A 23,576-nucleotide genomic window follows, 5' to 3' on the forward strand; every position below is an offset into this window, starting at 1 on the left:
GAACTTCATGATGTCCCATACAGGGAGTGGAAATAATGACTGTTGATTTTTTTTCTTTTCTTTTCTTTTTTTTTTTTTTTTTTTAACAGATCTGGATTCAGCAACAGCAAGATGCTTTTGCATGAGCTGTCTCATTTTCAGTTTTGACTTGCTGAAACTTTGACAATTTGCATCCTAATACATTTGGATCTTCATAGTCACAAAACGAAGTTGTCTTAGTTGAAAAATTCTGTGAAAGCAAGAATTCAAACATAGAAATGGAAGAGTAAATTTTATTGAATGATGAAAATCTAATGGCATTACAGTTAGTTTCAGCTCTGCTGGAATACTAGTTTTTTATTTTTTCTGTAGCAGAAAGTGCAACAAATCAATTATTCAGACTGTTAAACAAACTAGTAATTGTTAATTTCTCTTCAAAAACTGCATAGTTGAGCAGTTGTGCAACAAATATATAAACTTCTGCAAAACCCTGAAGAATGACTTGACTTTTTTTGCTTTGAATCTGGTGGCAGAGGAGATCAGCCGCACTGGTCAGATTCTGAGTGCCTTTTCGCTTTTTTCCCACTCTGTAAGAATTAAAACAAATGTTTAGTTAATATACTTGACATGACATTTTACATCCGCAGTTATTTTGTATATGGAAGTAGTATAAACTATCAAGAAAGAAAAACTCAGGAGTTCAGCTGCATACTTTTGTCAAATTATACAATTATTATGGGATGCAAACTTGTCTGAACACAAAATACTGTTATATAAATTAAAACAGTCAAGGCACTTATACATAACCGAGACGTTAAGGTCTAGGGATGAAACCACACTCATTTATTGCCGTTGTTGTTGGTTTTAGTTTGTTTCTTTGTTGTTAATCCACAGATTTGGGTTACTTTTTTTTGAAAGGCTTTCTTATACTTCAAAGCAGTAGTCCATAAAATAGTGGGTTTCATGTTATCAAAGATAATGCCACAAGAAGTAGTAGTATACGAAGGGTTGTCCTCGTCAGCCTGCAAGATTACACGACAGAATAATAAAAGCAGAAAAAACAATCCCTGCAAGGCAGATGAGACACGTGTCCTAAGACAAAACACGCACACACACACCACCAGTTTAAAAACGTAAAAGATGAAAGCATATTAGACTTGGGGTGGGAGGAGGAGGTCTGGAGGAAAAGAGCAACAGAATAGGCAGTTTCTCAGTAATTCCTAAGCATACAACAAAGATAATATTTTGTAATTTTTGTACTATTATTATTTTAATCCTGTTTATTACAATTAACCACCAGATAAATTTATCTTATTCGAAAATTTATATTTACAGAGAATAATACTCAACATTAGCAAAGGCATGAATGGGAGGGGAAAACAGCCTGAAGTTGTTAAGTCAGAACAATGGTGTGAGTGACTGAATTTGACAAGAGTACTTCAGTTTCAATTAGTGGTATGAGCACTCAGCTTGTCTGCAAGGGACTCAACAAGCATATGTATTCGTCAACTGCTGCAAGATAATTTTAAGAAAAAACTTGCTCACTTTCAGTAAAGTGACAAGGGGAAAAAGACAAGAGGAAAAGATGAGGTTACACACAGAACCCCATGTAATGCTAGCCAAAGAATTTGATGTAAGCAGGAAAGATTGTTGCTTCAGAAACCTAATTATGGCTTCACAAAATTATAGTATTCCAACGCAAACAATGTGTTTCAACTTGAAATAGGACAGCTTGCCAAAGACTACATGGCTATCTTAGAAGTTTCCATTATATACAACAGGCTCTTTTTGTAACCTATGCAAAAGGTTACAGTTCAATCAACCAAACAAAAACCCCACCAAAATCAAACAAAAACCCCAAAATGTGTCAAGTCATGCACAAGTACATATCCTTATCCTCAAATACTGTCACTCTGGAAAAAAAAAAAAAGTCTGAATGTTAAGCAGGATACTAATTATGCAAAAGTTAACTGAAATCACTAATGTGAGTTGCATTAGCAGCAAAGTTAACAAAACAGCATATGCACAGTCAGCAAGACGCTGATCTTATCACTTGTATTTCAACACAGCTTGTGAATTTCCTATAATGATTTGGCTGGAGACAGAACTCAGATACAGAATCGAAGAAACAGCGTGGCAAAAAAAAAGTGCTATGAAGTCTACATTTAGTCCAGTTACCCGCTGAAACCAACTTGTTTCTTCAAGTATGTTTGTTGATTAGCACACTTCGAGAAGTTTTGAAGTACAAAACAAGTGGCAGACTTCAAGTTGCAAAGACTGTTAGTTTTGCTACTCTTTACCCCCCCACTTCCCCCACGAGTGCTGATTTTTTTTTACCTGGAAAAATTAGAGCTAATAGGTCAGTTCAGAGCACATTACCTCATGATGCTCTCAGCTACATCAAGAACAGGTAAACTTACAGAAAAGAACTACCTGATATTTTGTTAATTCTGCCTGCAGTAGTTTCACTTTGGATCTTTCTTGCTCTAATGCAGCATGAAGTACAGTTACCTAAAAACATACAGAATACGAATTTATAAAATATCCTTTACATCTGTAAATTTATTAAAGTCAAAGTTGATCTCCATTAGTATTGTGTTGGACAGACAAGGTAATACATGCTGAGTTCCAGAGTGGCTACCATTATCATTGTGCAAGAACTGAGAGTACAAGTAAAATATTCTTTAATGACTTTTATTTCCCAAGCAACATTTACTGATTTACCTGTATAATGATAAAGAAAAACTACGAAGTTAGAATCTCTTCGACTTTTGGACTCTGCATTAACTTATTCCATAAAACGCTTTACTAATATAGTATTATGCAACACAGACAAGCTTATTACATCACCCTCAGAAAATAGTACTGTGTTATAGGTAAGAGATTTGGACAAGTCAAGGGCTTAGAAGAGTCACTGCAGACCAAAAACTAAGCATAGAAGTCTTGAATGCTCTCTCCTGCAGTGAGTTGCCAACTGACATGTCTTAAGTAATTTATAGCTCACTTGTGTTTGTAAGCTTGAGATTTGAAATTAAACAAACAAACACACACACAACAAACAATAAACAACCCCCCAAAACCAAAACCCAAACTAAAAACAAACAAAAAAAACCAAAAACCCACAAACCGCAACACATTAAAAAAACCCTCATCCAGTAAAGGAGGATCATCTCGAGCACCTTTCTGAGCTTTCTAGCTGGGTTTACCAGAGAATGATAATCCTAAGGTGCTATTCAGGGCAAAATTATTTCAAGTATGCTGAGGTCTGCTGTCTTTCTCAAAACAGTTCTAAGTGAGTTACACTGGAGATTTACATAATCAGTGCCCTCTGACACTCTTAGTTCAGAGCTAAGGATTAAATGTAACATTTTTTGCTTCCAGTTTTGTTTCAGATTCCTCCGTCCCCACCTTTATCACTGCCTTAAATAAACAGCATATTTGAAATAGCTGTGAAAGTTTACATTTAGAAATCTTTGCTTACCTGTACAGTCAGTTCATTCTTTATAATTTGAGATTCTTCAACCTGTAGGAGTATTTCTGCTTTGTCTTTCACTACAGAGAAACAAAGATAGAGCATGAGGATCCTTCTAGATTTACAGGTCTTCATCTGCAATAGCACTTTGATATCGCTTCACTTCACTGTTTTGTAACCTCTAAATATTGCTGTCTTCACTAAAAGAACAGTAGATGTTGTAAATCAAAATCGGCTATTAGCTACCAGTACCACTAGTAATAGCCTGAAAAGATCTGGAGATTAAACCTCACCTTTGCACTAGTTACCCCACAGTTACCCCTATAAACAGCATGGATTTTAGAGATATCCATTGCGAACAAAGTCCATCAAAAAACTGAATATTGGCAATGGATGAAGATTTTGGGATCATAAGTTTTATATACAAGCTCAGTCATAGCTATGGAAACTTCTGTTTACTCAAATATGGAGATCTTAATAGTGGTTTGGGTTGGAACAGACCTTAAAGATCATCTAGTTCCAACCTCCCTGCCATAGGCAAGGACAACTTCCACTAGACCAGGCTGCTCAAAGCCCCATCCAGCCTGGCCTTGAACACTTTCAGTGATGGGACATCCACAGCTTCTCTGGGCAGCCTGTTCCAGTGCCTCACCATGGTGAAGAATTTCTTCCTTATTTCTAATCTAAATCTACTCTGTTTTGGTTTAAAGCCATTACCCCTTGTCCTATCACTACATGCCCTTGCAAAAATCCCCTTCCAGCTTTCTTGTAGGTCCCCTTTAGATATTGAAAGGCCACAATAAGGTCTCCCCAGAGCCTGCTCTTCTCCAGGCTGAACAACTCCAGCTCTCTCAGCCTGTCTTCATAGGAGAGGTGTTCCAACCCTCTGATCATTTCCATGGCTCTCCTCTGCTCAGGTCAATGTCATTCTTGTGTTGGGGATCTCAGAGCTGGACATGGCACTGCAGATGGGACCTCACCACAACAGAGCAGAGGTGCAAAATCACCTCCCTTGACCTCCTGGTCACGCTGCTTTTGGTGCAGCCCAGGACAGGGTTGGCTTTCTGCGCTGCAAGTGCACATTGCTGGGTCATGTTGAGCTTCTCATCAACCAACAGATGTCTGAAATATTTAGCTAGTGTATGTGAAATATATGTGGATAACTTAAAATTCTCAATAAGAACAAACTAAGTTTTTTCAAGGCTCAAATCTGCCATAAACTTTCTTCTCCCTAAAATACCAAATACTCAGTCTGTAGAAAACCACAAAATTGTTCATTTTATAGTATGTTACTATTCCACAAACAAAGAAAAAACCTTCAGAACTTCACCTCTTTCCTCTCAAGGTGAAAATATTTCATCTTGGCTCAGATGATGACCCAAAGTAATAAAGTTCAAAGTTATATTTTTGCAGTGATCAGTCATATTATGAATGGTTGAACTAGCTTAGACATAATTTTTGTAAACATGTATAAAACAAAAAAAGACCTTTTTTTAGCTGAAAATTGATTCCAGAGAAGAAACTACATTCAAGAGCTAAATTAAGAAAATGAAAAGCAAAGGCAATTTTGTGACAAAATCAGTGTGGCTAGCATCATAGACTCAACTTCATCAAGCAAGATTAGGAATATTAAAGGATAACTACACATAACAAGTATAAAGATGCGAGGATATTTACATCTATATGAGTGTATTTTTTTTTTCCACAAACTTTGATAACAAAATCTGAATCTTAAAAAACTTTTAATACTGTAATAACGGAAGAAAATTATGATACAGTAGCACATATAATCCTGTGGTTTAGCTATCCCTATTCATTGTGTGGCAAAAGAATTGCTTAGGTGTAGAATGATGTTTCCAACAGTTCAAAGCACAGCTTGCAAAGATGCAAGCACTGAAAAGTTTCCTCAATTGTGTCTAAAGAGACATTATGATGAGATCAGTTCAGAACAGGTAGCTGTAACTAGCAAAAGAAAGACAAACTCCAAGTATCATTCTGCCTAAAACATAACTGAATGCTTTATATTTCAAAGAAACTCAACACACAACTGATTATTTGATTATATAATAACAGATATGCAGTACTGTGTGGTCCAGCAAATTCAGTAGTTCACTGGAGTTGCTGACAATTAATAGCTTCTTAGCTCTTTATAGATCTCAGTGAGTCAAATTATTTTTTAAAAAGGTGGTTTAAAAGTTCCTCCCATGTTTTAAAAAGAACATTTAATTTCCTGATAAAACTCTTACTTACTTTCACCTTCTTGCATCATCTTCAAAAGCTGTGCATTTCTTGCTTTTACTTCTTTATACTTTGCCTGTATTAGAGATTGAATTATTACATGTACTGAGAAAGTATCTATAAACTAAGCATGACGTAAAGTCAGACTTAGTTTAAAATGATCACTTCTGCAGATAATCTAATCATAGAATCATTTATATTGGAAAAGTCCTTTAAGATGTGTATGTTTTAATTAAACCATAGCCAAATTAAGGAATACACAACAGGAGAAGCAGATTAATAACTGAGAGTTGAGGGAAAAAAAAAAGGCAAGCACTAGGTTTAGAGCAAGTTAGAAAGTTATGTCAGTGCATTTATAGTGCAGGAACAACCATTCAGGTCTGCCATTCTGATGCCTGTTCCATCAAGGGCTTTGTGGTTTCTCCCCTGAAAAATTGCAATTACAATGCACTTTCTAGATACCAAGATAATATAAATAGTTTGCCAAATTACTTGGCAAGTAGGACAAGACCCCACTGCTCTACAGGTTATTTTATTCAACAGTTATTGTTATTACATTAGTTTCTTTCCTTTTCAAATCTTTACTACTCAAGAACCTATTCTTGCTGTTTTTTCCAATCTATCTGATATCACCACACTTTCTTCATCAGTTAGTCTTTTCCTTAATTGGCCACCAGTGTCAGTTCTAGCCAAGTATCTTAGCTGTAAACTTATTTTTCCTGTCACAAGTCTCTTCATAGTTTGCTCTTATAGGCGTTTGAAAAAAGTTTAATGTTAAGCATATGAAAAAATCCCAACAATATATAGTTCTTAAATACAGAAAAGATTAGTAGAATTTAAATAAAAACCAAACAGGCTGGAAAAGACCCAAGAAAATACAACTTTCTGCTCAAAGCAGAGCTAATTTCCAAGGCAGTCGATTGCTCAAGATCTTGCCTAGTCTTAGATTACATATTTATTTTTTTGACCATGAAAACAGCAATACTAGAAAACAAGCAGTGACTGATATGCTAAATATGATGTTATTTATGGATGCTTTGTCTTGATTATTTGGATTATTTTTAGATGCTTAACTTACCAAAAAAGACCACTTCATGTGGCACTGAAGAAATAATTTGCTCTGTGAATATGTAATCTGTGACCAATCCAAAGCATCTCTACAGATTGCTCACATTTTAATAAACACTTTGTTTCAAATGTATAGTAATGTTAAATTTTGTCTACTATTTGAAGGTATTATCAGCTACCTACCTCCCACTGAGTTATTATATTTTTCAGTTCCTCAATTTCTGCATCTTTCTTTTCAAGCTCAAGCTTTAGTTGTTCTGTTTTTCCGTCTTTCAAAACACTCTCCTGTAAGCAAGAAAACAAATTCTGAATAATTTAGTCATGTGAACCCAATTATTGGGAAAGGCAATGTATATGTTAGATGTTTTTTTTCATCAAAACTAAAGAGGTGTATGTGAATAGATATCAAAAGGATAAGAAACTCAGTAATAAATACTGCCATTTTCTGCAGAGCAAAAGTTATTTCAATCACAAATGTTTCATGTTAAAAAAATAAATAATTTAAATACCTCTTCAGATAGATAAAAGTATTACAGTGTTGTGTCTTTTTTAATTCTTTATCATGCTTTTAATTTGTGCTTTCTACTCAGGTGCTCCCTTCCGATCATTGAACAAGCTTCATTAGGCAAACTTCACTTCAGAATGTCTGCTGTTCTACATGCCTGGTTGTGTTCATGAGATGTACAGTTATCTGTTTCACCGCCATCAGTGACATGGACTCTCCTTTTCTCTCTTTCAAGTGCTCTGTGAACATCACCTTCCAGCCTGTTGAAAAATCCTCCATCATGCAGTGAAGACTGGGAAGAGTTCAGGTCCTGTCAAAAAATAAATTCTGTAACATGTCTTCCTTTACATGTAAGGTAATATTGAGCTAGAAAACAACATGTTTAAAAAAAATGGCTTAAGTTATGGAAAAGCATCACATCTAGATATTGTTTTATGTTGTACATCCTGATAATACTGTGACTTCCACCTACAGAATATGGTACCAGTTGAAGAGCCTAGAAATTAATCAACACTTAACATTAGCTGATTATGAGATTACACAAAAGCATTAAGGTGGAATTTAATAGTTTTGCACTATGACTACACTAATTTATGTTTTATTTCACTGTTAATTATTCTCCCTTCTAGGAGTTTTAATATTTGGGGACTGCATAGTAGCATTGCACTACTTTCTTACATAATTTGCTTCTCTTTTTTGTACTAAAATTTTTATTTCCTAACATGCTTTTAAATTTGCAAGTTGCATCAAAGACTATCTGAAAACTAAAGAAGCAAGAGGTAGTTCTAAGAAAACCAACGCTGAGTTCTCAGTATACAAGAACTGTAGACATACATGTCTATTAAATCGGCACCTCTAAAAATTTTCCAAATGGAAATCAGTTTTAGAATGAATACATACTTGATTGTCACTACAGAAAGTGCCAAAATAATTACCTTCTAAACAGACACGTTTTGTTTGTTTTGGTTTTTGTTTGTTTTTAAATTAAACTCGTTTGAATAAGACTTACCTCATGTTTTTTAGCAAGGTTATCTGAAAAGAACAGAAAAAATATGATGTCAGTAAGTTACTCAAATATTGTACTGTCAGCTACTGAAACGACAGAAAAGTATGTGTGTGGAAATCTACTGGAGTTCAACATGGACTCTCCTCTCGAAGTCACAATTAAAAAAAAGTCATTACTAACGCATCAGAAGCCAAGATTATAAACTGTTTTACATCAATCTCTGTATTTGCATCTTCACCCAGATCTTTCAGACTACCTAATCAAAAGCAGCATCCCATATTTGTTTGCTTCAGTGAAAACGGAAGGCAATGTCTTTTGTAAAGACACTTAAAGCATTTGTTGGTTTGTTTCTTTTTAAGTCTGTTTAGGCTTTTATAGCACAAATCTCACTGTATACCTGAATGCCTTCCATGACTTCCAGATTGCTCTGCTTTCAATCTTTTTCCTCTATTCCGATTATTTGGAAATAATGTGTTTAATAAATTGTGTAGATTTAGATAAAAACATACATAAAAGAAAACCTTAGAAAACAAATTACTTTCTTCCTAACATCTACCTTGATTTCTTCACTAAAATTCAGAATCTCTGCTCTGCAGACACAGATGAAGGAATTTTAAACATAAATAATGCATATAATGAGTATATATATTTCAATATTTACTCATCTTAATAAAAGTATCATGAAGAAAGGCAAACAATGACTTGCTGTTACCTAGGAAACACAGAAACTCAGTTGCCTAAGGAGTGCAAACACAGTACAACAAAAAAATCCACTTAGATTAAAAAAAAAATTCACATTAAGAGTGTTTGAGTCCACCATCCACCCCAGGGATACCACACGGAATTATGTCTTCCTGAAACTCTTCTTTTTTCCCTGCTAATCTAACTAGCCCATTATTACATAATAAACACTTAAGCTTTTAGACTTGGTAGGACACACTAACTGCCACTCATGTAGTGTTTGTTTAAACACAGTATTAATGAACAGAGACAGAAGAGCATTTTGCTGTTAGCACACACACTATGAAAATTCAGAATAGAACAGCTCATATGGTATGATAAGGCATACCTATATTACTGTCTGACTGAAAGTCTTTCAGAGACACAGTGAGAGGTTTGTCTTTTCCTTGCTGGTTCTTTTTCTTATGCACAGTCTTTGACTGAGATGAAGTATTTTCAACATTTTCACATTCCTAGAAGAATAAAGTCCCACTGGTATAATTTTCTTCAATACCCAAATATTTTTTCCTGAAGCTTTACAAAGAAAAGAAAAAAGGTGATAATATACTAAAGGAGGTTTTAGCCTGAACAGTAATTTGCAGGCTTCAGGATGGTTTAAAGAGTGCAAGACGTATCAACAACTAAGCATCAATTCTGTTACGTGAAGCAGAGCATTGCTCTTCACTAAGCAGCGAATGAACTATTATATCAGCCTAATATTTCCTCAGTCACCTACATCAAACTCATAAACTGAGAATATATGGTAGTCAAGTGCAGGAAAGCAGAGTGCTATGCAATGCGGGTTAGTATTTTCTTTACAAAACAGAGGTCTGCTGTGCCTTCTTTTTATTCTCAAAATATGCTTACTCATTCAGTAGAAGTCAACCAGCTATTAGTGTGCAGCAATGCTCTACCCAATGACCTTATTTCTGTCGAAATCCGACAGCCTGGTACACGATAGCCCTTTGAACCAAAGTCCCACCAACCCCACACATACACATGAACATTCTCTGCAAATGATTAATGTCCCAATTGTTAAAAATAATCCTAAATACTAATTCATTCCATATTTTAATAAATATCTAAAATACTCTTAAATGTTAAATCATCTTGAGGAAAAAAAAGTTATACAGGAAGTAACAATGGAAATGGAGTGCTTTTCTTTCCATAGAAACACTGTTTGTTCAGTGTACTCATGTATTATGTATTTTGAATATATAGTATATACTTTAAATTATTCAGAGGTAATTTTCAAAAAGTCTAAAAAAGATGCTATGTCACTATGCCTGAAGATTGTCTTCCCTTTAAAAAAAACTTATAGTAAGTAAAAAATTTATAGTACTCTCCTCAAAAAAATGAAGTATTTTACAGAGATATTTGAACAAAAGCACACATGCAATTTTTATTTCTTTATGATGCATAATTGCATTTACGTTTAAAAATGTTCAGAACATTTCATTGGCTCCTGATTTATTGTAAATAAGAAGCAACTTCCTGTTAGAAATAAAAATTTCATCTTAGCATACTTTTTCAGAACAATTCTTCAGTGTACCATAAGAATCACTCAGAAAATAGCTGCCTGACCAGCTAAGAAAATGTACACACCTTATTAGAACTAAAATATTTACAACACTCAAAACAGAGAAAAGATGCTAGCAAAAATGCAAATAATTAAACCATAACTAACACTTCAAGGCCTAAGGACAAGTCAGTGCTTTGATTCTCTTACTCTTCACCTATGTTGGATTTTTCTCTGAGGAAGGTCAGGATCCCTTGTACTCAAAAAATTTCAATGCATTTATATGCCAAAAAAATGAAAAATTTAAACTATTTTTCTGCCTCTACAGGCCAATTAAAAAAACCCACCAAAACACTTAATAATATTATAAATAGATTCTTTCCTATTCATTATTTCTCTGAACTCTTAAGCATCTGAACATTGTAAGCAAACAATTTACATGAAGAAAATTGTACTTCTAGGAGGTTTTTGCCCTTTTTTTAAATTCAAACCTCAAACTTGTACAGCTTTTACATTAGGATGAATCCTGCAAATACCTTTTTGTGCTCTTCATATTCCAGTTTGCTTAGCAGTAATGCTTTTTCAAGATCAGCTTCAAACATTTCAGAGGTCAGCTGAAGAAACAGAATTCACATACTTCATGTGATTAGGTTGTTCAAAAAAAAAGCAAAGCAGACAAAACTAAGACCACACTAAAATTTCAGCTTCAATACATGTATCGCTACAATTGCCAAAAAGCTAAGTTGCACTGATGTGACACATGGCATTATTAACAGCTAATATAGTTTTTTGTACCTTAAGTAATAAAATATCTTGCTTCAGGAAACTTTGTGATGGATGTAAGCATACAGTAAATCAAGCACATCTTTGTGTAATACAGTTACCATCTTGATAATTGTTTAGATGAGATTTCTTTAAAGTAATTTTATTTTTAGTCTGAAAAATGAAAACCAAAGGATTTTGAAGGATGAAAATTGTCACTGTATGCTACCACCACCCATACATTGCATAGAAAAGAACAGGTTAAGAGCACTTCCATTTTTTTTTTCTTCAACAGAGGGCTTCCAGATGTTTTCTCTGTCATTTCTGAGAAAAGGAAGTATGTAAGTCTTCTTGTAAGACGCAGAGAAAATTTGAAGCTTTCTAGGTGTGAGCTATTAAGAACTAGGAACAATACAACAGGAATGAAGGATGGGATCTCTCTTTTTTTCTTTGTTATAGGCAAATAGGTGAGTGCAGACAAGTCCAGCTCCTGCTGCACAGAATGTCAAAAGGATTTAATTGAGAAGACCAGTACCAGCAACAGTTCAATGGAGCCAAAATAAAGAGATTTACCTAGAGAATATATATGCTATAGTCAAATCAGACAGTGGAAAATGTAAATGTATGAACAGTGAATAACCTAAGTTACTGTTTACAGCAAAGTTAACCAAAATTAAGTTGTTCTGAAACTCTGTTCCTTTGAGGTCTAGTGTCTTAAGGAATCACTACAACCCCCTGCGTAATGTGCTGCCAAATGTAAACCTTATTCTTAATCATAGCTCTCTCCTTTTCATGCCCTTAAATGAAATATTGATTAATAAAAATAATTATGTAACCATCATTTTCTTGTTCTTTGAATTTCAAATTGAGGTTCTTTTCATTCATTCCGGAACAAACTGCAATAGCTGTTAGAGTGAATAATGACTTAAGTGGTCTGACTGTACTTTGCTCAAGCTGAGCCGTGTGATGTACACTACCTTTTTTGTCTATAGGAACTATATATTCTGAAAAAAATCTTACAAGTTCTCATATGCCTTACATATGCCTAAAAGTGATTATATGGTGTAAATGCTCACACATTCTTCCTAATTGTTCAGCAATTCATATGATCAGTCTCACACAAGAGAAAACCAAAGGGCGGCTTCTAGTTCTCACCACAGTAAACCAGCCCTATTTGAGCGGTTATTTGAAACACAGTAAAATAGCGCTCTCAGCACAAATTGCTACACGACTGGACACAGACTTGGCTATACTGTCATCCCTAGCTCCATGTTTGGTTTGTGGTTCAACCTTAGCATCATCTGGCAGCACTGTGCATCACTGGAAAGGTTTTTGTGGCGTTTGGGTGGGGAGATGCCGTGGATCCCCCACAGGGCAGAGCACAGTAATTGCTCTAGAGTTATGTTTAAAATAAAAGAATCCCAAGGTAACTTCACAGACTATATGTCAATGAGATTGAAATTAATAAGGATTGTTTACAACTGAGTTTTTTTTGTCTGGCCATTTCACCATCCAGCAAATAGACCATAAAATTATTTTTTACCTGAAATAGTCACTTCATACCACATAGAATAAAAAAATCCTGACCTGTAAGTAGTGAACAAAGGAAATCTGTACCTTTAAAAGATAATTCTGAATTTAATTAGCTCTGGAAATTTTCAAGAGGATTACTAGGTCATTACTCCACTGCTAGGACAACCATCCAGAAGCCTGCAGAGTTAAGAACTTGTCTATACGCTGTTTAAAGAGGCACCTATACCAAAGCCTAAGCAACATACGAAGTAATCAAGGATAGAATCCAAATGTCAGTCTTTTGTCAATATGGCTTTCTGTATCATGTCTTAATGAGAACAAGAAGCAGTTCAATACCATCTTTTTTGGTGAGACGTAAGTAGAAAATTTATCTGTAAAAACACCTTAACTCCAGTTGGTGTCACTTATTAGCAATTTGCCTTGAAAAAGTTTGTGCAAAGTTACCCTGAAGTGCATCTTCAAGTGTGAGACAGCCAAAACATCCACAGTAAATGAGTGCATAGCAGATAATTATTTTACTTAAAGGGAATTTAGAAATAGAGTGCCAAAATATTTATTTAAGCATCATCTGAAAAAATGCACTAGAACTACTTCTTTCTTTGTCCATCTATGATATTTTGGCCTAAAATAGTTGAAGTATTGCAAACAATTCAGAAAATTCATATAACACCATGCCATTACAAAGACAGCAAACTATTTGTTCAAGGTGAAGATTGTTTTACTGGTTTGCATTGAGTGCATTTTGCTGTGTAAATTCTGCCTGTGGTAGCTTTGGTGAAAATACTACACAAGCAGTCAGCTTTATCTTCAAGTGTTCTTCAAGTGTTAATGAACCCTACTAACAATATTATTACCAAAAAGATGTTCTAACATTAAAAACCAGAGGTTCTTATGCTATAGGACTACCCTACTGTGCTGAAGGACAGTCAGCACTCAGAGTTCAAGTGTTCTTTGTTACCTAGAAATGAACTAGTTATTTCATGCCTAACAGAACTTGCCAAGCCTGGTTTACTATGGAACCGTACTGTATATCCATATATTGCTCCACCAAAACATCCCCAGCTTTGCTCCCATCACAGCATTTCACCATCCTTCCATGGTAGTACTTCTACTTGTTATTCAAATGATATAAATTCCTCTTAACCATTCACAGTCCAGCTATGAGGTGTGCAAACAGCAGCCTATGCTGACTCTATATCTAACAAAGGACAGGACCTGAATTTCCACTGAAACCTTTCCTTCTCTGGGGCAGTATTTTGTTCCTTCCTTTTCAGCCATCTCTGTTTATCCATGAAGCTTAACTTCATGGAGTAACATATTTCAGGAAAGCCAAAGACAGTAAATACAGTAAGCTGTACTTGCTCATCTCTTTGTCTCCACTCCTGCCAATTTTCTTCCTGAGAGTCCTTCTGCATTGCAGTGAGCAGTTTTTGTTCATTCTGAGATAGGCAGCATCCATATGAGGATTTCTGAGGAATCTTTTTAAAAGCAAGGTTTCTGAGCTGAAAAACAGTTATTGTTAACATTAATGACAATGTTGACAAGTATACAGGAACAGTTTTAATGGACTAAGAAAGGCATTCAGATACATGTACAAATAGACATGAATGTGCTTTACCTTACTCTGTTGTTTGGGATATGTTTTTGTTTAATCATTCACAGTACACACAATAGTGTAAAATGATGGAAAACTGTAAACCAGAAACACCACAGCCACATAACAATAAAACAATGAAAAAAATAAATAGATGATGCCAGCTGAAAATACTTTCAACAAATCTTAATAAATAAATGTGTCTGACAGATTTCATGCTAGATCAGGTATTATAGTGTGCTCACACCTGACCCAAATTAAATACAATGCCAGAGAAATGGTGGTATACACAGATTTAGCATCAGCAAACAGACACACTAGATGTTCAGGTAGAAAAACGTGGACAGCCCTTACAGTTTGTCAACAATCTAAAGGTGTTCACATCTTAAGAAGCTGCAATAACAATTATTTTTAATCATTCCACCATATGGATACAACAGTACCATCTTAAAAATACCTTACATAATTATAAAATTTGATAGTGAACAAATAATCTGCAAATTCAGCAGCTCAAACACATTCATTGCTCAGGCTTCAACATTAACAGTCTGATCCTTACTTCGACTGAAAATAAAGGCACCAATACAATCTACTACCAACTTAAGAGACAGGAATTTCCTTAACATAAAGGATCCTGGAAGGGAGAAAGAAGCTACTATCAGATCAAAGTTGAAACAAACAGAAACAAAGTACACAACCAGTGTTCTCCTTAATGTGTGTTTATCGAGTGTCATGACCCCTTCTTAAAATGACAGCCCACTTTAGCTTAAAGTTACTTGATGTCAGGCAATAACGCAGATCCTTCAGAATTGTTTTCTTTTCTCTCCAAACTGCCTTTTGCTTCGCTACTGTCTCTCCTGCTGTTCACACCAGCACTACAACCCCTGCTTCCTTCTCCAGATTACAGTGCTGGCAAAAATACTGGTGCAGACCATTCTGATTTGTAATTTCAGTGGAGCATAGACACTGACATCATACCTGCTGGGCTGCTGAAAATGAGTCAGCCCTTACTTGCCTCTCTGCCATCACAAGTATAATTTCCATGCAAATGAATTTCTGTAGAGTAGTGCATACACATACACACAATTATTTTGATGACATCAAAACTTTTGATGGTTTTAAGGCAGGCATCAAGAAATAACAGGGTATGCTTGCTGAAAACTTAATTTACAATATAAGAAGAACAGCATCAAAGCTGAAAAAAACCCAGCATTACTGCAACTACTAAAATTTCAAAAATTTTAATAGATGCTAAAAGAAAAATAGATGGGTTTTGGGGTTTTGTGTGTTTCACATACTAAATTTGATAAGAGATGCATAGGTACAGTTTCAGGCAGAAAGTTTATCTCAGATCAGTTGTCAAACACAGCAATCTAGAATTCTACTTCCCAGAACCTTGGAACAATTCTTTCAGTCTAACTTCTTAATTTCCATTTCATCTGAGGTTTAAGAATTACAATGTCAGAAAGTCACCACTGTTCTTCATCCTGCCCTCTGGTTCACAGGAAAAAAAAAGGCTCTGGATATAATAGATTAAGGGTCTGGAGTAATGCATAAATCTAAAAATTACAATTTAGGAAACTATATTTTAAAGTTCTTAAGACAAAGCAAGTAGGTCTAACCATCTCTTAAAAAGAAAAAAAGCCTTGAAAGCACATTTGAATTTTAACATGCTGGCTCTCTGAGAAGGCAACTAGAGCTGACTACCTATGAACCTCTGAGAACAAGATGATTCCTATCAATGACTTTTTACAAATGTCATGCCCTTCATCAGAAAATTAATCATTCAAGTAGTGCTGGCAAAAAATAAAACCTAGCAATTTATTGTCATTAAAAATTTTCAACTTGTATAGTAGAGAGTACCCTACTTTTATATAAAGAATTCTTAATAAAGCAAAGAACAAAAAAAAAGGCAATCTCTGACTAAGTAGCATTTGTTTCATAAAAACAAAACAAACAAAACAATGACTCGACAGGAACAACAAAAATTATTTACCAGATAACACCCTTCCCCAATACTGAAAATATAATCCCTTTACCTCATTTGCCTCACTCTGCTGCTGTTCTTTCTTTTTTCTCCTTTTATTTCTTTTTTTCTCATTTGCAGATGATCTTCTTCCTGAAGCCTGAGATTTACTGGCACCTCGGCCACTTCTTCCTTTTCCAGGCTCCGAATCAGAATCACTTTCAACTTGTAGTAAAGCGAAACGAGACGCAGTAGTGGGAACTGAGCTGATTACAGTAGATGCCATTGCCACATCTGAAATTCTACTGAGCTGGCTTCTTTTTAGTTATTAGGTTTCCTAGGAAAGTAGCACAGAAATAATAATGAAAACAGTGGTAGACCAAATAATCAATAATTCACCTCTCTTAGCTAAAAGATTAGTAAACACCACCACAAACGCAAATTCAGTAATATTTCTTTATATTTTTACTAAGTTGTATTATCTTAAGTATTCAAACAAGAACTACCAAAGGAAAGAATAATCTATAAAACAAGCATTATTTTAGGCTAATAAATTTGTTCCTGAGAGATTATGTTTGATGAAAAAAACTAGTAGAAGGCTCTGAAAGAAGATGGCCTTCATGATCTGCAGGGGAAAAAGGAAAGAAAGAATAAGAAATATATAGGAATAGTGTAGGGCTCCAAAACTGTTTCAGATGCCATCCTCACAAATCCATGATTTGAAAACAAGTTGATATTATGCATATGCAGGCTTCAGTTTTGGGTAAGCAGCCGTATTTCCTGTTTTACAAGTGGTATCATTTCGTTCCCAAGACATGGGAGAACAATCAGTATTTGCCTCCTCAGGAAGGCAAACCCAGCACTGTGGCTCTTCCTGTTCTCAAACATTAGGCTCACCTGTTCCCACAGCACCACACAGAGGATGAGCTGGGGGGAGGCAAAAATGGGAAACACACACCTTCCACTGCCCCCCGTAGCTAGAACTGATATGTATATCCCTGTGAAATCACTTCAAAGTACAAATAATTTATCTAGTGTAAAAGTTAAATTTTGGCATAAGAATATGTGGCTAATTTCAGTGTGTCCATGGAAAGTTTAGTGAATTAAGAGAGGATTGAAAGTGAAGTTATTCCATTGGTGATTATAAATTTCAGGGAAGACGTCTAGCTATGTTGATACACTGTGACAGAGAGGTGTAGTGAAATAATACATACTTTTTGAAACTGCTGTTTGAAAGAAATCCTTACAGTTTGGCAAATGTGAACAGAAGTTGAATGTCTGCCTAGATGTTCTACAAACATGTTGCTTGTTAAATACGATTACAGAAGAACATGAGGATCTACAGAAATTTCAATAGACTGTTGTAATTAAATTCCAGACTTTCTCAAGGACAGACCTGTACAGGTGCTCTAAAGATGCTCAGACACATCAACATGAAACTGCTATGGTAAATGGTCACCATTGTGACCATTACCCAAAAGAATTATTAAAAAGGAGTATTACATTTTGTTTCTCAGAGGTGAAAGAGAATGAGCAAGTAAGCTACCACTGTCCTTCAAGTTTACCAAAGACAAAGGTTACAGTGAACAGCATTCTTCTCATACAAAAGTTACCCTACTCTGTTTCTCTCAAAAAAGGAAAATGAAGCTGATCTTATGAAGCTGGTTGTATCCTGAGAATAAAACAAACTGGACATCAAATTGTGAATCTACTTGATGCTTATGTTCAGACTCTAATTAGACCACAACAATGGATCTAAAAATACTCACATTAGTCACATCTAAAACACCATAAGTAATTAGAACTTGTTAACTTCTTTAAATGATTAAATAACAGGGTAAGTTTGGATTTTCCTGGGTTTGTGGTATGTTTTTAAATGTTTTTTAATACTCAGTAACTACAGTTACCCTACTTAGGAGCTTAGTTACAGCAAAGAGATGTTGTGCTCTTGCTGGCTGAACATGCAGTAAGTTGAAATCTGAAACTCAGAGGAAAGATTAATCTTCAGAGAACAGCACCAAAGGTAAGTGCACACTCGCACCATAACATGAACTTATAAAACTAGATGGTGCTCTTGGCACTGGAAGTTTGTAAACTCTCTACAGTATTTGGCTTTTGAAAAAAATAGTGCACTACACGATGACTCTAATCAGTCAAAAGCTTGGAATTTCTAGTCTCTATCTACTTACTGTGATGTATTTGAGTTTTTATACACCCAAATTCATAACACAGTCTTTATTAAATTGTGAGCTGCTAATGGTGACAAATACTCCTTTTACCCATACAATTTAAAAACATTTCATGTTTTCAAGCTCCAGTGGTAGCAGCTAGATTCTTTGGCAATAGAGTTGAAGAGAAAATGTTGTCAAGGGACAATTAGTAGTTCCTTTAGAACAGAGATAAAGATGAAAAGAGGTTGGACTCAGCCATAACAGCTAAATCTCTACAATGTTATGAAATATGGCTGCAAACTCCCCTCTCTCTTTTCAACAAATACAACAAAAATACAACAGGTATACTTTTGCTGACTACAGTTGGCAAGCAATAAAGTGCCCAACTGACAAGCTATTAAGCAAGTACTACCCACAGAATTCTGCTGTTGTAATTCACTGAAATATTTCAATAACAAGATGAAATTTATTTACAGAAGTTTATTCCTGAATTACATTTGTTTCGACAAAACAGAAAAATTGATAGTAATGGGCTTGTAGAGAAAACTGCAAATACATGAGATTATTATTTTTCCAGTTAAGTCTGGAAGAGCTGTTAACATTGCTAACTCAGTTAGTTGGACATTTCAATATAGCTATTTATACTACAGCAGGATCTCATAATCCCACTTCTGCAACTCTTAAAAAGACGGATGCAGTGATTCACTAAGGCCTACCACCATGTCATGCCTCACATTTTAATGGCACATCTACAATTCTGACAGACAAATTTTACCAAGTACCTAATATTTCTTTTCCAAGATTCGACTCCCCTCCCCATAGGAAACCAATGGGCTGATCTCAAAAGCTTTCAGCAAAGCATAAATGCTTGTCACCCCTTTTACAAGATTTTTTCCCCCCTTTAATAGAATTATAAAATTTATAAAATTAAAGCATTAACATTCTTGAGCTTTAGGCTATGCTCAAAGAGGCTTTTTGATGATACACAAAAAAGCATTCAAATACCACAGAGTGTTATGTAATTCCACAGATCAAACTAGGATCTGAAAAATCATTTCAATGTTTACAGTGGCTGCAAGAGCTTGGCAGTCTGCAAAATGTTAGGTATGCATAAGAGTCAGCTGGCCAAAGCGCATCTAAACGCAAGACAATTCCTTTCCTTATGATATGGAGTACAGTGAAAATCTCCAAGAGGAGCAAAAGAAAGCAGAGTGTGCTTGTGACATCTACACAGCTTAATACATCAAGCCTGCAAGTTAAAAAAAGCCCAACAAACGAACATCAATACTTGAAGCTGTTTCCATGTGTCATGCATTAGTCTTCTGAAAAGACTTTCTCTAATATACCCAGCCCTTCGTTTTTCTGTTGATAAAAAGATCACTGACTAGATGATCTTTCGAGGTCCCTCCCAATCCCTAACATTCTGTGATTCTGTGATAATGGATTTCAAAGCTGCAACATCACTATGGCATCAACACACAAGTGGCAGTAACAAATGAGCCCGTTTCAAAACTTTCTGCTTTGCAAATCTCTAGCAGACAGCGTTCAACTGTCTCTGCAATCTGTTTCAAACTATAAAGTTCATGAGAAGAGCTCCTGCAGCCAATATGACATATTATTCAGACTATCAACAACATAAGATAAGCACGATACACCATACAATTTCCTGGCAACATAAAAGCATTTGTTACAGCTCACAAGTAGTATTATTTTTTGGTCCTCTACTCATTCTTAAGTCATACCCTTCTATAAATCATGTCAGCCTACATGAACAGATTATTTCGGAATTTGATTGGTCCCATTTATGAAACGTACTGTATTACTTTAGCGTGTCTGATACAGTGATTTGTAAGCACAAAATGCTTCCTCTGCCTTAAGTTCTTGCTAAAAAATGAGACATATTTAGAAAGTTGAATTGTGATGTGACTGAAGAGAAACGGTATCCTTTTAACTTCAGTTCCCTGAAGTGTAGTAAGTGTATTTTGAACCATAAGATCTGCCCATGCCCTGAAGAGCTTCAATCTCGTTTTAAACATGATGTAACGAAGACTGCAGTAATAAAAGTAACACACTCATCTGGTATCACCAGAACTTGAAATCCCTTTCGTATCAGCTATATACATTTACCCACACGTTGCAGGTGAAATAGCGTTTGAAACACTTGAGTTTTAAAAGCCCTACTGTAAACTGTCCAAATACGTATACTAAGAAGAGTTTAGCATGCATCCACAAGCTTGTTTTGTTTGAGCATCAGCAGCTCCCTGTCCTGTGTGCAGCTTTGCACATGTGCATGGCTGACCACTGAACCTGCGAGTGTTCATGCACCTCTAAGAAGTGAGCGGTACCCACATCAGAACCTCCAGTCTGATGCCAGCAGTATATTTTTAAGCATCTGTGAAATAACCACGTAGCTTCAAATACTATTTCAAGAAAAACATCCAGAGGAGCCCAAAAATATAACTCATTTCCTACCTAGCAACTCTCATCATCAAATAAACCACTAATAAAGATACAAATGTTAGAAAACTTTTTAAATAGTGTATTGTCATGCTAGAGCTTCTTCTCACCTACAATCTATTTGTTCTTATCACTAAAATACATGTTTATGATAAACTACAATCAATATATGTTCTTTGCAAACACCTGAAGTATTGACTGATTCAATACTTGCTTGTAAAACTGAAATAACACTAAGATACACATTTACAAATAAAGGAACATGTCAATTCCCTTCTGGCACTGATCAGCCTTCACATTTCTGCAAGTTACAAAATGATCTTTGCCTGTTTACACATTTACCACAGCAAGCTCAGTCTATTTTTCCTTACCAGTGCACATACAGAAGTTTTGCACAGGAGGTCCTCCCACTTGGACAAGGTCTCACCATCTAAATTGCTTTTAGTTTATGCGATCTGATCAAAAGCTATAAAACTGCATTAAACTGCTCCAAACCATTATAATTACTTAAAGTCGCCAGCCTGTCAATGAGCTTCACAAGTAACTTTACAGCCAAAAAAAAAACACCGCAAACCAACCCACCACCCTGGTTCAGAAATCTGCTTGAAATTTGCAGCATTGGCATACAGGGCAGCAATAAAACCAGGACAGGTAAGAGGCCTTGCACAGTTGGAAAGGGGAATATGATGCATTTACTGCTGTGCTTTGGAAAAAAACAAAAAAATCATCAACGTTCTTGAGGAAGAATGTTTTTTAAAACATGTTTTAAACTCGGGATTAAAAGGTAAAAGCAACCAGGCAAGTCTGACTTCAGTTTGAGCACAAAATGCTAATTGACAGTGTGAACACCTTACTTTTCTTCCCCTTATTCCCACCTCTTCCCTCCCCTCCAAAAAAGAGTTAAAGGATATGAGTTAAGTTTTAAAGTTAGGAATTCTATCTAACAAACTTTGAAACTCCACACTCACACAGTATCACAGTATGTTTGGGATTGGAAGGGACCTCAAAAGATCATCTAGTCCAATCCCCCTGCTGGAACAGGAACACCTAGGTGAGGTTGCACAGGAACATGTCCAGGCGGGTTTTGAATGTCTCCAGAGAAGGAGACTCCACAACCCCCCTGGGCAGCCTGTTCCAGTGTTCTGTCACCCTCACTGAGAAGAAGTTTTTTCTCAAATTTAAGTGGAACCTCTTGTGTTCCAGCTTGATCCCATCACCCCTTGTCCTATCATTGTTTGCCACCGAGAAGAGCCTGGCTCCATCCTCGTGGCACTCACCCTTTATATATTGATAAACATTAATACGGTCACCCCTCAGTCTCCTCTCCTCCAAACTAAAGAGACCCAGCTCCCTCAGCCTTTCTTCATAAGGGAGGTGCTCCACTCCCTTCATCATCTTTGTTGCCCTACTTGCAACAGTAAATTGTTGCACTCAATTTACTGTGTGCGACTAAGGCAATAAAAAATATTAGCATTCCCAGATACCAATACATATCAGTATCCTTCAAACACTAATACACATTAGTAACCTTACATGACCAACCAACCAGTGATAAGTAAACACTGTGTCCCAATTATGTTCTGGCTTCTAACTGCTATCAGCATTTTGGCTGCAGCGGGATTCTCTGAACGCCTCTCTTGGTACCACGGCGCGGAGACAGCAAGCCCGCCCTGCGCCACGACTTAACGTGCGGGAACAAGCGCCCGCATTCCTGCGTGCGGCAGACACGCGCCCCGTCCCGCGCACGGCGCGTTGCCCCGTCACGCGCGGGGCCGCGCAGCCCGGTACGTTCCCGCGCGGGAGACGGGAGAGGGCGGCGGCTTCGCGCACGCGCCAAGGGCGCGTGGGAGGAGGCGCGAAGTTACCGCGGGACAGCCCGGCCCCGCGCCCCGCCCGCCGCGGCCAGACGACGGGCGCTCACCCCCGCCCGCCCACCGCCCCGCCACCGGCACCGGCACCGGCACCCGCCATCACAACGGCTCCCGCGGCCGGGAGCGCCGCTCTCCCGACGGCGCCCGGTGAGGCCCACTCGGAAGGGGCCGCTGGGAGGCTGACGCCCACACCTCCCCCGCCGCCACAGGCCCGCGGGCAGCGCAGGGTACGGCACGGCAAGGGGAAGCAAGCGGGCAGCGGCGGGCGCCCCCCGCGGGACACTCACTCCGGTCGCGGCGGCAGGGGGAGCAGAGCGGCCGCGCCGCTGCCCCGGGGCGGGCGGTTGCACCGGCGGCTGGGCCGTGGGCGGGGCGGGCGCTGTCGCCGCAGCCGCAGCGTCTCTGTCCCTCGCCCGCTGGTTGGCTGGGCCGTGTCAGGGCGGTGTTAGTGACGGCTCCCGGCAGCGCCGGCCCGTACGGGCTCCCGCCGGGGTCAAACTGCGCAGGACGCGGGGCGGCCGCGCGGCCGGGCTCGAGCCGCCTCGCCTCAGCCCAGTGCTGCGGGCCTTGCGAAGCGGGGAGAGGGACAGGGGGGCCGGCAGGTTGGGACTTGAGGGACACGACAGGAAAGACAATGACAGAGAAACCGAGTACGGGCCCCTTTGGTCCCTGCAAGCCTAGATGTGCATTTTTTGAAGTGATGCCCTGCGAGTAG

At 37.3% G+C, this 23,576-nt stretch overlaps 1 protein-coding gene across 1 annotated transcript; it reads right to left on the reverse strand.

Annotated features, from left to right (window-relative positions):
- Positions 1 to 254: 254 nt before the first annotated feature.
- Positions 255 to 23,275, reverse strand: GKAP1 (G kinase anchoring protein 1). Its single transcript, XM_082075309.1, has 12 exons — positions 23,149 to 23,275; positions 16,436 to 16,699; positions 14,161 to 14,304; positions 11,044 to 11,121; positions 9,338 to 9,461; positions 8,272 to 8,294; positions 7,420 to 7,572; positions 6,941 to 7,042; positions 5,702 to 5,765; positions 3,461 to 3,531; positions 2,413 to 2,490; positions 255 to 566 (listed from the first exon to the last, which is right to left on the reverse strand). Exons 2-12 carry the CDS (start codon positions 16,646 to 16,648, stop codon positions 519 to 521), a joined length of 1,098 nt encoding a protein of 365 aa, XP_081931435.1. The 5' UTR covers positions 16,649 to 16,699; positions 23,149 to 23,275; the 3' UTR covers positions 255 to 518.
- Between the last annotated feature and the right edge of the window lie 301 nt (positions 23,276 to 23,576).

Source organism: Streptopelia decaocto (genome assembly GCF_964273445.1).
Source record: "Streptopelia decaocto genome assembly, chromosome: Z".
NCBI lineage: Eukaryota > Metazoa > Chordata > Aves > Columbiformes > Columbidae > Streptopelia > Streptopelia decaocto.

Excerpts from the sequence above, each read along its gene's own strand:
- GKAP1 (XM_082075309.1), bottom strand. The coding sequence starts at position 16,648 with ATGGCATCTACTGTAATCAGCTCAGTTCCCACTACTGCGTCTCGTTTC. Across the intron at positions 9,462-11,043 it reads AATATGAAGAGCACAAAAAG|GAATGTGAAAATGTTGAAAA; the intron begins GTATTTGCAGGA and ends TTATTCTTCTAG. Across the intron at positions 8,295-9,337 it reads TCAGTCAGACAGTAATATAG|ATAACCTTGCTAAAAAACAT; the intron begins GTATGCCTTATC and ends TGTTCTTTTCAG.